The following is a 13,727-nucleotide window of genomic DNA, read 5'->3' on the forward strand; positions in this document are numbered from 1 at the left end:
AAGACGTCAATGCATCTTCATCGCCCGATCATCATCGTCTGTTACGAGCTAGATGTACATTGGTAAAGAGATATATATTTTTTGCCTCGACATTGCGTCAATTGTTTCAATGATAAATATACGCGACCGAGTGACACGGTTATACTTGACGACAGACGTAGCTCTGAAGCAACGTATAATTATTGCCGACATTTGTCCTCGAAATATACCCGCAGGAGATGAGGAGCGAATTGTTGGAGCACGGCGATTATAACGTTATCGTGGTCGACTGGGCGGGTGGCAGTCTACCTTTGTACACCCAAGCAACGGCGAACACGAGATTGGTCGGCCTCGAATTGGCTCATCTCATCAAGCACTTACAAGTACGAGATAATTTAGATTAAAATAAACAACGCAGGTGAATAATGCATAAATCAAAAATTAAACAGCGTGCACTTAAAAAGGAGAAGTATAGATCGCGCTTCGTATCGTCAATCGGAATAGAATAAGAATTTTTATTTCTAATTATTGTCATTTTAATAATTGTTAATATTAGCTGTACATGTTACATTCTTGCCTCGAAAATAAAAAAACATAATTCTGCTAGACAAATTACGGCCTGGACCCGAATGACGTGCATTTAATCGGGCATAGTCTGGGTGCTCACACGGCTGGTTATGCGGGTGAAAAATTGGGCGGCAATATCGGACGCATCACCGGCTTGGATCCTGCGGAACCGTATTTCCAGGGAATGCCGAGCCATCTTCGTCTGGATTACACGGATGCCCGATTGGTGGATGTAATCCACACCGACGGAAAGAGCATATTTTTCTTAGGTAAACGATGTACGATAGGCATCACCGTTTCAAATAGATTTCTTTACCAACTCGTTCACATGTCGAGTGTGAAAAAAAAAAAACTAAGAAAAACAGCAACAAGATTAATACACAGGTTCTCCAGGAAATCAAAAACATTGTAAAATATATATATACAAAAATGCGCCGAACGAAAAAATTTAGATAATTAGATCAACTTGTAAAATCTTATAAAAATTTGTGTCAAATCAGAACCTCATATCAGAATCAGAATTTCATAATCCAAGATCTCGTTGAGCAAAAAATTCAAAATATAAGCAAAGTTCCACTAGTTCTAATTTTATTTTCGGGAGAAAAAAATGATTTATATCCTTATCTATATTCCGTTCCGAAACATTTAAACGTAACTTCACTCCCCCCCTCCCCCTCCCCCCGTGGATCGTATTCCCCAAATTAACGTAGTACATGGCAAGGCCTTCCAGGATACGGAATGAGCCAGCCATGCGGGCATCTGGACTTCTATCCGAACAACGGCAAGGAGCAGCCCGGTTGTACCGATCTGAGCGAGACGACGCCGTCGCTGCCGCTCACCCTGATACGGGAAGGCCTCGAGGAGGCCTCGCGCGTCCTGGTCGCCTGCAACCACGTGCGCGCGCTCAAGCTCTTCATCGAGAGCATCAACTCCAAGTGCCAGTACGTGGCGCACGAGTGCTCGAGCTACGCGAGCTTCCTGCGCGGCGAGTGCTTCTCCTGCAAGAGCAACAACAGCCTGAGCTGCGGCGTGATGGGCTATCACGCGGACACCAGCCCGGCGTTGGTGAAACGCCAGGCCATGGGACAGGACATCTCGTCCCTGCTGGGCTCGAAATTCTTCTTCATGACCGGCAAGGAGGATCCGTATTGCAGTGAGTACGGTGTCCCCCCCGTTGGAGACCTGGTCGCTTTTCCTTTTCTCGTTTCTTTTTCCTTTTCATTTGAACCACGTTCAGCGTGAAACGCGTGCTGTTCCTTAGGATATTTTGATATCTAGCACAGGACTATGAAGTCCTGTGCTAGATGCGATCTTCCGGCGCGAAACTGTAAAACTGTGCTAATGCTAATGACGGACAGTCGTTTCGGCGTATATAAGATTAAAGCATATCGATTAACTATTAACTTTCCCGAGTAGTAATAACTGTTTGAAAACAGTTTGCCGAGATCATCAGCTTTCCATTACAATGTTCTCTTAGATCGCTCTTAGATCGTCACTTTTGATCGGCGTTATGTCGTAAAAGTGCCGTGCGAGAAATATCGCCGCGACGTTAAAAGTCTCCCCCTGATATGAACGTTAATTTCGGCCGAGATTTAATTTATTCAATCTACCGTATAAGACCGTCCGTTAATTCCTCGATACGATCAACGCGAGGAAGACGTCTACCGATCTACCGAGGAGCGATGCGGCTTTCCTTTATCGCGAGAGACGCGACTTTCTCCGCGCGCGCGTACAGCGATAAAAGCAACAAACGGCGTGCCTCCCCCCTCCCCCATTTCTCTCTCTCTTTCTCGCGATCTCTCTCGAAAATACTCCTTTGACTACCGATCGTATCCTATGCCTTTTAGGAAGGCATTACAGAATCACCATCAACCTTGCCCGACCGCCGACCGCGGAGAGCTGGGTACAGGGCTTCATGAAAGTCACTCTCCACGCTGACAAAGGCGTGATACGCAACATGGATCTCACGCCCAGGCAAGTAATCGTGCCGGCGAGCGTTATCGCCTCGATGATCCACATTCGTCACGGCGGAATTCGAAAACCGCCGGCTATTTAAGTTCATGCTTCGCGTGCGCCCGCGCGCGAGATAGTAAAACAACGAGCTCGCCTCGCAGGAGCGCATGTTCCGAGAGCGCGAAATCGATCGGTCGGTCCGAAAAATTATCTTACCGTTTCGGACGACTCGACACACTCGGACTCGATAGTCCCACGGCTCGTCTTCGTCCTGCCACCGAGCTGTCTTTTAACGAGCTGTCTCCTTCTCATAGCGGCTATATGAAACTGGAGCACGGTTCGACCGCGCGGATGGTCGTGGCCCATCCGACCGGTTCCATCGGCAATATCGGCAAGATCAGGCGGGTCGAGCTCTCCTGGGTCTACGACATGGACGTGCTGCAGCCCAGGTCCCTCTGCTTCTTTTGGTGCAACGACCGCCTGTACGTTAATAGCGTCAAAGTGGACGCCATGGATCTTCCGGGCAGAGGGTGAGGAATTAGCGCGTGATAAGAGAAAAACTATATATACTATATATATATACATAATTTTTCTCTCAGTATGTTTACTCGATAAACCTATATTTAACTTTGTTCCGCTTTTAGAAAACGGGAGGCAGATTTCTCCAGTAAGCTATGCTCGGCTGGCAGGCAGGAATACGCAGAGATCGCGAGCGGATCCACCGCCACGTTCATCGACAATTGTTGACGATCCGTTCCACGGCGGGAAATCATTTCGCATTTCGGGCGCGTCGGATAATTATAAAACGCCAAACAGCTGCTTCCATCCGGAGGCGCGATTCTCGAAAGTCGGAGGATGATGATGATGATGATGATGATGACGATGATGAAACGAAGCAGGAGAATCGCAGTCCCTCGTAATCTTCGTAATTTCTTTCGCCGGCGGTACACGCGGCGGGAGAAACATTTTATGTATTTGGCCTTCTTTCTCTATTTATCGCTACCAATCTGCCGCTTTCTTCAAATGCGGCCCGGCGGCACGAGCTAGCACCAATTAACGCTTCTACGAGACTTTTATTGGACTCGCGCGCAAGAAAATTTGATGCAATTCGCCGCTTTACGCGATACGCCTATAATCGAGTTCCTAGAGATTTTGTCCCGTCGGCCAAGATTAGATCCTAATAATCGCGTTTAATAGCGCGATTGACACGTGACGATTGCGAAAGTGTTTCGTAGGAAATGAAATTTTTTTAGCGAGCAGACATCTAGAATCTAGATGCGAAATTAGACGAGTCAGCTTGTAACAGAAAGTCTAATTTATCGCTTTGCTTTTTTTGATAACGATTTTTTTTCAGTATTAATATTGATCAATTGCTATGTACATGTTGTATATAACAGTAGATGTAACATGTTAAAACTAATTTCTTATGGATGTTGATTATCGCTAGAGTCTTCAGTGATTGCTAATATAAGGCTCTTACTAAGCCAATCTATGTATTATACATGTTGATACATATATTCTTTTTTGTGCACGCGATGATATGATTATCATATTGTCTTTCGCAATACGCATATGATAGTAGGTTGTGATATTCTCTTATAACTTAATAACCATTTAAAAAAAAATACGCAAAATGCGATAAACTGTACTGCTATTTGCTCATAGTCTTTATAAAGTGTACAAAACGTGTAGTGAAAGGCAATTTTTGTTAGTGATAGGAATATTTTGAGCTATTTTTATATCTGTATAAATTGTTGCATTGTAAAATAAAGTTTTATTAGTTTATAAGTATGGATACTATTGCACAAAAATAAAATGGGAATATTTTTATAAAATATATGTGAGATTTATATTTTCGTAGAAGTTTATGTAATGTGTGTGTGTGTGTGTGTGTGCGTGTGCGTGCGTGTGTGTGTATGTGTGTGCTTTCATTTTGTTCCTTGGAGATCTCGGGGGAAAATCGAAGAAACACACTTGCGACTACAGCTTGCTAATCTTTCGCAGTGTTTACTCCTCGATAAAACGCTTTACATGTTAATCCGTCGCTTATACAAAAAGATTATCGCGGAGCGCAGCTATACACGGTAACACATGATTCTTCTTTTTTTTATCTTACACGAGATTCAACAATGATTGAGTAAAAAAGCCGTCCACGTTTGTTCGACGCGGTAACAAGGGATTGGTAAAATATATAATATGATATAATATAGCGATATACATAATATAATCTAATAATCTCTAAAATCTGTCATATAACATAGAATCTGTATATAAATAATAAATAGGAAATAAGGGAGCGGGTTGATCGATTAGCTTGGTAAGACTTTAGCACTAAATTATCATTACGAAGAACATTTATATAGGGGACTATCGGGGAAAATTGGTGACGATGGACAAACAAGAGTGTGAAGATAAATTGAGAATAGTGAAAGAGAGAGAAAGATAGAGAGAAAGAGATAACTAACAATAGACGTGACTATACAGCTGATTCATTTGGCATAATAGTCTAGAGCGGACTTTTTTCTAGCGCGATAGGATACGGTCAGTGAAGATCATCGACCCAAGCGGTGTCTAATGACTCGATGAGAGTACGGACGAAGGCCATCTCCTTCCGTGCATTTTCTAAAATTATCCGAGGATCTTGGGACGTACACCGCAATACATTCGGCGCCATCACCATCGCAAGATTATTGGCGTCCATTTTAGTACGGGCGACCACCTCGGGTCTAGCGAATATCTGTAAAGTTGTATCGTAACGTATGTTCACCAAAGACGTCCCATTCGATTTGATACAACGCGTCAAAAACATGCTGTTTTTCTGTACTCTCACTGTGCGTCTATCGTTAAACATCGCTACGTATCTCTCATATCTTTAAACATATAAAGTTCATTTAAAGATGCAATACTTTATTCGATATATTCGATATACGAGAATTTAGAATTACGTAGCTGCACGGCTGAACGCACGATGAAAATAACAGACGAATTTTCATTCAGCTTTTTCTTTATTGAGAATGTGTAAAATAGTCTCTTACCTGTAGGAAGCGTATTAGATGACACAGCACACGACGATTAAGATCCGGTAAACGTTCGACGAGCGCGGCCACATTTGCCGCGGAAGCTTCCGGATCATCGTGTCGCATGGACACGCATTCTACGTAGAAGGAATCCGGTATTAATGGTTCATACAATTCGCGTACCCATAACTTCAACAGGGAGGCCGGCGCATGAGCGTCCTGAGAAGCTGCCAGAATCGCTCCATCTTCGAACCTATCCAGGCAGGACTTCAACGCGCTGACCTCGTCGGCATCCGCAGATACCCGGAAGATACCCTCGGTCAGCGTACCACCACGCACGAGTACCTGACGCGTCAGTGTAGTCTGTATCCATGGTAACTCTCTAAGTGGGAAACGGTCCCTTTGTAAAGCCATAACTTCCGAGAGCGTCGCGCCGAACATAGACGCACGGAAGATTTGTATCTACAGAGAAAAACATATGCTCGTCAGATTATTAGAATTATATCATAACGCAATAAAAATCAATCTGTATTCTGTAATTAGTTACCCTCGCTTGGTCGATATCTTCCACCGTAGCCTTGCGAGGTTGTCGTTTGCCATGCGCTCCGATTCGCTGCAATCGTCTGCAGGCGACGGTCGCGTAATGGCTAACTTGCACATGTATTGGCCACTTGGCGACCTCGGGAAACTGGAAGTTAGGATCACGATGCCTGTTCATATAACCCTCTAGATAGGGTTCGAACGTAGCGCTAGGCGGCACAAAAGCTAAACACACAGCCATCAATTCCCATCCGCGTCGTAAGCTCTCCTTCCGCGGATTCTCCGTTGTCTGCCGGCAAATCTGAACGTACAACTCGTCCCGCAGAGGCGGTTTCGTAAACGCGGTATTCACAATATCCATGGCGACGCCATCCAACGTCATGCCAACATTGGCTTTGCGATCTCCCATGTATACCTGAACCAACCGGAATAGATTGCAAGCCTCTCTCTTGAGTAATTTCTCGCCGTCCACCATTGCGAGCATTGGCTGCGGTATCGGGTCTTTCGACCAGCTGAGGATATCCCGCACGCTGAATTTCTTTCGAAACAACAACCTCAATCCTTTCGGTCTGCCGCAGTTCAGATTGAGATTGTCTTGTGCGTATTTTTCGATGTCGCCACCACCTGTGCTGTCATCTCTCCGCGCTTCATCCAGATCAGTGTTGTCGACGTTCGTTGTACTAATACTCGGAGTCGAACTTACAGTGGGTATAGAAATTTGTTTCGTGGTCACCACGCTGTCCCTCGTTTCCGTTTGGGACACAATATTTGGTGGTGAGGGCGGTCGCGCTTGTGGCCTTGTCAGGGTGTCGGCTGTAGTGTAATAAGTCGCTAAGCCTGCAGTGTCGTAGTTACCTAAATCTAAAAGGCACGCGAAAAAAAATATATGTAATTATTTACATGTTCAAAATAAAAATATCTTACGCATTTTATGCGCTTCAAAATGCTTTCTCACCAGCATAATGATCCTCGAGATATTCTTGACTGGAAGAATCGCCTTGATTGCTAGCCGCTTCGTCGTCGGCGAACTGGTCATCCGAATCATCATCACCTCTCCCGCCGATACCTTCACCTCTGCCACCTTCCTCATCTAAAGAATCTTCTCCTTCTTCTACTAATAAAGGATCTCCGAACTTGTAACAACCTAAGTATCATGAAAAAAATGAAGGATAATGAGACACAATATACAAAGTTACGATATTGAAAAGTTTTTTTAGTCTATTACCTGATAATTTCGCTTGTTGAAGAATATAATGTTGCAGCGGTAACAAATGATCATCAGCCAAAAGATTGCCGTAAAATGGCGACGGTGGAGGACTAGGATTTCCATTACTCCTCTTCTTTTTGCTATCATCTCCTTCGGCGTGACCCTCGGTTTCCTCACCTGCAGCACTATTGCTGCTACTGTTACTGCTATTACTACTGCTAGTGTTACTACTGAGTCTTTGTCTAGATTGTTCGTGACTCTGGCTTATCATCAAGTAACGCTCGTGCATGGCATCGTCATCCCGCTCTCTCCTTCTAGCCTGCTGCTGTTGTTGCTGCTGCTGATGTAACTGCTGCTGCATTTTCTGCTGCTGTTTCTGCTGTTGCACAAAACTATAACTGCGACCCAACGGCTGCGGCACACCTTGTAAAATAATAATCACTCATGTATTACAAAAGAGACATGCACACACACACGCGCGCGTGCATAGAAGATACAGGATACAGGAAGATGTCGAAAGAAGCATAAAGATTATCTCGCTTACAATCCAGTGAATTATTGCATGCTGCGTTTCGCCTGTACTCCTTCTCTCGATCGCGCTCCCGCTCTCTCTCCCGCTCCACTACTTCGAGACCTCCTCTCTGCTTTGACGAATTACCGCCGTGTATGCCAGCAGCTCTACCAAGACTTTTGGTGGGATCATTTCTTTCGGACAACATTGCACCGTACACGTCCCTGACATTCGCTTCCGAAAGTGACGCAGAGCATCCGTGATGTCTCCTGCCAATACTACCCGTACCATCCTGCGGTTGCTTATTCATATTTCTTGAATGCATAGAACTTGGATAAAAAGCTGGCGGGTTCGTCTTGTCGAGACTATTAACTCGTTCCCGATGATGCTGTTGTTGCATCTCCCGCTCTCTATCCCTATGGTAACGATTGCCACTCTCCATTAAGGAACCATACTTCTCACCCTGCGATTTATAGCTATGGCTAAGTTGAACTTCAGGCGGGCGATACGGTGGCATTTCCTGCCTGAAGACTCGGGATTCCATCAAAGATTCGCGATATGGTGACGTACTCGGCTCGGGACCATATGAGCCCCTACTACTTTCTCTACCTAAAATATTAGGAAATCGACCGATATAACCGAAAAGATATGTGACTTACATATGATAAATAATTATGATAAAAAAATAATTACAGCAAATATCATATATCCTTACCATTTTTACTTTTGTCCAGGTCCAAATTTCCAACCCTACCTTCACGTTGCGGATCAGTGAAAGTCTTCTTCTTAAACAAGGGTGTGCTAGTCGAAAGGGAAAGACCTAACGGTGGCGGCTCTCCCAGCGATACAGATTTCTGATTCTTCACGCTTTCAAGAGTTCCGCTTTTGTGGCACCTGGCTTCCAAGGTGCCACTACTGTGCTGCCTGGGGGAGGATTGTGCGGTGTTCACCGGCGTCTGCGCGGCCGAACGATGATGATGCCTGTGCGGCGAATCCAATAAACGATAACCGGTTGACTCCAAGGAAGTCCTACTATGTGAGACAGAACTGTCGCTGGATCTACCAGAATCCTGTGAGTGATTGTGTTGTCTGGTGCGCGTCGTAGGCACGTCATGGTGCCTATGATGCCTATTATTGTGATGATGATGATGATGATGATGTCGCCTCGCGGACGGAGACGGTGAAGGAGGAGAAGTTTGAAGGTCGACGCCGACCGTAGAAGTCCGCGTTTTGTTCGCGCTACCGAGAGAAAGAGCTTGCTACGAAAGAAAATGCAGCCATGCGAAATTTCGAAACATCAATGTTGCGTTTAAATCATTGTAAAAAAATTAATTTACCAATGTCGGAGCCAAATTCGCGTTCTCCTGATGATTAAATCGCGTCGATCGACTCACTGAAGGAGTTTGCGTCTGTGTCGAAACAGATTCCTTCTTCCTCGGCTCGGTTATCTTTTGAGTATCAGATGCGCTACCACTCGCAGGTTCCGTGTTTTGTTTTAACGTCTACAATAAAACATATATAATTAAATTAATAAATAAAACAATCAAATTAATAACAACTAATAGACGACATTAATCTTTCCTAATATTTAAAATATAAAATAATAAAAAAAATATATATATATATAAAACTCAAAATCATAACTTATATTATTTATATAAATGGTGAGCTATAAATATATTTTCGGATAATATATTAATCATCTTGTAATCTTTTATATTTAAACATACAGGTAGGTGCGACGGATTATATTCTGGGACATCTCTTTCCTCTGCCACTCGTATTCTTGTCAAACCTTAGATGAACGAATAGCATTATCACGAGAGAAGTTTCACGATAGTAACGTGGCATAATGTAAACCAGAGTTTTTTCTCCCTGCCGCAAACGTCTATTTATAGACTGAGAAAAGAGCAGACGCGCGCTTGCACACTTATATCTCCACCACTTTAAGATACGCGAGTTCCGTAACGTGTGTTACCCCGGAGAAACTCACAAATCATTATACACATCCGTAAAATACGTATACACGTACGCGCGCGCATGCGAGAGCGTATGCGGAACTCACAGATTTTGTGTGATTCATAAGTAAGTACAGATCCCCGGTAGATACACCAATGAGGGCGCGATCTAATCTGGATTTTATCTGCACTCGAACGCCGGACAGCACGGCTCGATCGACGTGACTCACGCGCTGTGCTCCAATATTGTACAAGAAAACGTTAAATCATATCGAACGATATCAAATATTTTTTTTTTTTCTTTACCTGGAGTTTCGCCAACGGTATGATGTCACAGTCCGTCGGGCGGTGCCATACAGTTTTCTGGGATGTCGCGTTGTAATAATAAAATCGCGAGGTATTCTGATCGAATAGTTCCCACCACTGATTGTTGTCCGTCTTTTTCCTACAAATTATTAAACGGAACATGTACCACATATCGCAATGCGCTTGGTGACTTAGTACTTTCTCTTAAATAACTTTCTCTAAAATAATTATAATGAGCTACTTTGAGATAATTGACCGAAATATATATATATAATTAAGTCAAACGCTGAATATAACTTTGGGATTATAATTGGGCATTAAATATTAATCCAATTTCGATCACACGAAATACAGTCTGCTGTGAATTGAAGAAGATTGTAAAACTCAAATCTAGAAAATATCTTATCTAGAAAATATTTGATATGTTTGGATGTATTATTTTTCTAATTCACTGGCAAAGAAAATCTCATATTATCAAAATTAGATTAATATCTGATTACACATTTCTTATTTTAATCCTACTTCAAGAATACAAGATATATTATTTGTCAATGAATTAGAAAAGATGAAATAGAACGTAGTCTTCTACAAGAAGATATTTGATATTTTCAACATATTTCTCTAAATCACTGGCAGAAAATATATTTTTTATTAATATCTAATGTTTAATTATAATCCTAAAATTATTTTAATTCAGCTTTGACAATATAAAATATACTGTCAGTGAGTTAGAAAAATAATACAAATCTGCAAGAAAATATATATCGTATTGTCAGGATCAAATATCTCATGTCTAATTACACAATTCTTAGTTACATCCATAATATATTTGATTTAATCATGACGCTGAAAATTATTCCAGAATTGTATATGGGGAATAGCTTACACAGGTACACCCGGTGGAGGATCCCATACGCATTCTCCCGTGGTCAGGTTCGCGTACATATGTTCCTTGGTGCGCGGCTCGATGATCTCCACCCATTCCATCCTGCTGTAATTGTTGATCATTAATAAAATCCAAGTGGAAAAGAAAGCAGGAGGGAGGGGGGGGGAGGGGGAGCTTTAACTCCCCGTAATATCAGGAGTAACCTAAAATAATCGGCGATAAAGTAAGATCTAATCTTGCGCAATCTTGTGCTCTAAATCGCTCTTTTCCCTCAAGCTTTCACTTCCTCACGGGCTACTCGCCTTCGGGACAGTTTTTATCACTTACAAACGACACGCGTACGCGTACAGACAGGCGGATATACACGTATAAATAACTTGAACGATAAAATCGTAAGGCGGAATCGATATGTCAAAGGCATCCCGAGTGCAAGACGGAAATATCGCGATGCGGGCGCGAGACCGATGGCACCGATGGTAGCCTCCATTTTTTTTTTTCCTCTTTATTTACATCCACACTGCATTTCGACGACGTTCGAGAGGAACGCCGTCGCGACTCCTCCGGAGAATTCGGGGTAGATAACAACGAACGATGTTGGGGAGGAGGAGGGAGACGTATATCGAACTTACGTTGTACGTATGTACGTTACTGAGAGAACGATAATATCGGCGAACTTAACTGGGACGTCGGACGACTGCGAAACGATCGCACACGATCGCAGGGAGGGAAGAAAGAATCGCCCTCATTGCAAACGGATTGACCGAGGGGTTGGGGGACGGAGAGAAAAGGGGAAGGGAAAGATCACTCAAGAAGATTCGCGGTGTGCGAGGATTGTCCCAGCGGAGGTTGACGAGGTGATGATAATCGGGGCGAACGAAGGAGGGTGTTTGGTTCGTCCATCCGTCCGTCCGTCCGTCCGTCCGTTTGTTCGTTCGCTCGTCCGTCCCGCAGCACTCCACCCCACCCTGCCCTGTCCTGATAGACCCCGCAAATTGAATAGGAATGCTGAGCCGCGATGCAACGAGAGAAACGGAGGCCAGCTCTGATGTCATGCTGGCCGGTTAATTGGCTGAAATAGGCCGCGGAAATTCATTCGCGCGTAGATCGCGAATGTACGTGCGGAGAACGGCGCTCGCGATCGCGCGAAGGAGGGAGAGAGGAAGGCACGAAGGAAGGAAGGAAGGAAGGAAGGAAGGAAGGAAGAGGGAAAATGTGGAACAGATGGAAAACGGGAGGTGGTGGTGATGGTGGAGGACGGAGGAAAGAGAAACGGAGACGCGGTGTCGCGTTGAGGAAAACCACGCACGCGGTGCCCGACGCGGACGAGCCGAAAACGCGAACTGCGAAAAACGTGCGCGCGCGAGAGAGAGAGAGCGAGCAAGAGAGAGAGAGAGAGAGGGAGAGAGAGAGAGAGAGACCCGCCCAATCGCGACGACAGCTATAACTTGAACGCGAAAGCGCCACGGAGGAACGAGGAGTGCAGCAGGAAATCGCGCTCGCGCCACGGTTATCATCGAGGAAGGCGACGGCGGATTCTTCTCTCCTTCTCTCTTTCTCTTCTGCGCGTTCTCTTTTTTCTTTCTTTCGTAAGGAAACGAGCGAGGAGACAGAACGGAGAGAGTAGAGTGCAAGACGAAGACGGAGAGAGGGAGAAAACTGGGACGGGTGACTGTAAAAAAAAAAATTCACTATCGATCTGCGAGCACCGTCGGTTTCGCGCCGTGTGTGTGTGTGTGTGTGTGTGTGTGTGTGTGTGTACGCGTCGCGACGGCCGCGTTTTTCATAGAGCAGGCGAATGCACCGTATCCGCAGGTGCAACACGGGTGCAGTTTAAGGGACGGGACAGAGGCCAAAGGTTTCTCCTCGCGAGCGAAGTCTTACCCATCAGATGCCATCTCGCGTGTCTCCAACTGGCTCGCCGTCGCCGTCGCCGTCGCCGCCGTCGTCGTCGTCGTCGTCGTCGTCGTCGTCGTCGTCGTCGTCGCCGTCGCTGTCGCCGTTGTCGTTGTTTCCTCCGGCCTTCTCGTCGCCGTCGTCTCTCTCCTCGTTACCGTCGTCGTCGTCGTCGTCGTTGCAACGCACGACGAGTGCAACGCGGTGCGGTGCGTGACCGCGCTCCGCTCTTCCACTCCACTCCAGTCTTTAACCGCCCGCCACCACCGCCGCCGCTAACCTCGGCGCGTCACCCTCGCCGGCGACCACCACTCGCTTGACACTTCTCACTAAGCCGAACGATGACACTCGGATGTCGCAACGTCCCATTTCCGCGAGCGCGAACAGCGACGCGGCCCCTTCACGGCAGCCCCGCGGCGGCCATCTTTTTTCTTCTGTTTAGTTCGTGGTTTTAGCGTTTCACCGCGCCGCCACGCCGCCAGCACTCCCTGCGGGTAGTGACAAAAATTCACTCTTGCACGCGCGTATCTCGCATATGTTCCTTCTTCGTCTCCAACCCCCTATCCTTGCAATACGATCTTGCGTGAATAACTGCGCCGTGATCTCGCTCTCGTTTGATCGATTAGTTGTAATTGCGAATTGTCACGTTGCCGATCGTAGAAACTGTAGAAAGCGATTCGAACATAATAATTTCTGAGCTATTATTGTTATTATAATCTCATGTATAATTCAATGATGATATAGAAATAATTATATATATATCAAAGTGATAAAATTTTAAAACAATATAATTATTCTGAATACTATTTAGTTCCAGAATTAACGTTACACTACGCGATTTTTCTCTATAATTATTATGTATGACATACATTTTTAAAGATTATCTTTAAATAGGAGACGATCAAAAATA

General features: G+C 44.8%; 2 protein-coding genes across 8 annotated transcripts in view; one reads left to right on the plus strand and one right to left on the minus strand.

Moving 5' to 3' along the window:
• The window catches only part of LOC105432134 (pancreatic triacylglycerol lipase), a 22,354-nt gene extending 18,018 nt beyond the window's left edge, over nucleotides 1–4,336 (plus strand). For 2 of the 3 annotated variants that reach the window (XM_089074748.1, XM_089074749.1), the window contains exons 5-10: nucleotides 216–362; nucleotides 587–815; nucleotides 1,268–1,699; nucleotides 2,394–2,520; nucleotides 2,814–3,029; nucleotides 3,144–4,336. In XM_089074748.1, the coding sequence (XP_088930874.1) occupies nucleotides 216–362; nucleotides 587–815; nucleotides 1,268–1,699; nucleotides 2,394–2,520; nucleotides 2,814–3,029; nucleotides 3,144–3,246 (1,254 nt within the window). In that variant the 3' untranslated portion in view covers nucleotides 3,247–4,336. The remainder of the gene's footprint in view (nucleotides 1–215; nucleotides 363–586; nucleotides 816–1,267; nucleotides 1,700–2,393; nucleotides 2,521–2,813; nucleotides 3,030–3,143) is intronic. The other variant, XM_089074750.1, reaches the window with a different exon arrangement.
• On the minus strand, nucleotides 1,275–13,309 carry RhoGAP93B (MyTH4 and RhoGAP_KIAA1688 domain-containing protein RhoGAP93B). Of its 5 annotated transcripts, none has more exons than XM_089074735.1 (11): nucleotides 12,806–13,309; nucleotides 10,925–11,026; nucleotides 10,039–10,177; nucleotides 9,112–9,276; nucleotides 8,490–9,033; nucleotides 7,808–8,383; nucleotides 7,282–7,686; nucleotides 7,012–7,200; nucleotides 6,064–6,917; nucleotides 5,535–5,978; nucleotides 1,275–5,236 (listed from the first exon to the last, which is right to left on the minus strand). In XM_089074735.1, the coding sequence occupies exons 1-11, from the start codon at nucleotides 12,817–12,819 to the stop codon at nucleotides 5,042–5,044; spliced, it is 3,627 nt and encodes a 1,208-aa protein (XP_088930861.1). In that variant the 5' UTR covers nucleotides 12,820–13,309; the 3' UTR covers nucleotides 1,275–5,041. The 5 variants fall into 5 exon arrangements, with proteins under 5 accessions (XP_088930861.1, XP_088930860.1, XP_088930863.1 ...); XM_089074734.1 differs by having other exon boundaries at nucleotides 10,925–11,029; nucleotides 12,806–13,308; XM_089074737.1 differs by lacking the exon at nucleotides 12,806–13,309 and adding an exon at nucleotides 11,554–12,574.
• Nucleotides 13,310–13,727: the final 418 nt, after the last annotated feature.

This window comes from Pogonomyrmex barbatus, unplaced genomic scaffold, assembly GCF_055798465.1.
Source record: "Pogonomyrmex barbatus isolate J1 unplaced genomic scaffold, ASM5579846v1 scaffold17, whole genome shotgun sequence".
NCBI classification, from domain to species: Eukaryota; Metazoa; Arthropoda; class Insecta; order Hymenoptera; family Formicidae; genus Pogonomyrmex; species Pogonomyrmex barbatus.

Excerpts from the sequence above, each read along its gene's own strand:
- RhoGAP93B (XM_011646784.2), bottom strand. The coding sequence starts at position 11,046 with ATGATCAACAATTACAGCAGGATGGAATGGGTGGAGATCATCGAGCCG. Across the intron at positions 9,034-9,111 it reads CGAATTTGGCTCCGACATTG|CAAGCTCTTTCTCTCGGTAG; the intron begins GTAAATTAATTT and ends TTTCTTTCGTAG. Across the intron at positions 5,237-5,534 it reads ATCTAATACGCTTCCTACAG|ATATTCGCTAGACCCGAGGT; the intron begins GTAAGAGACTAT and ends ACAACTTTACAG.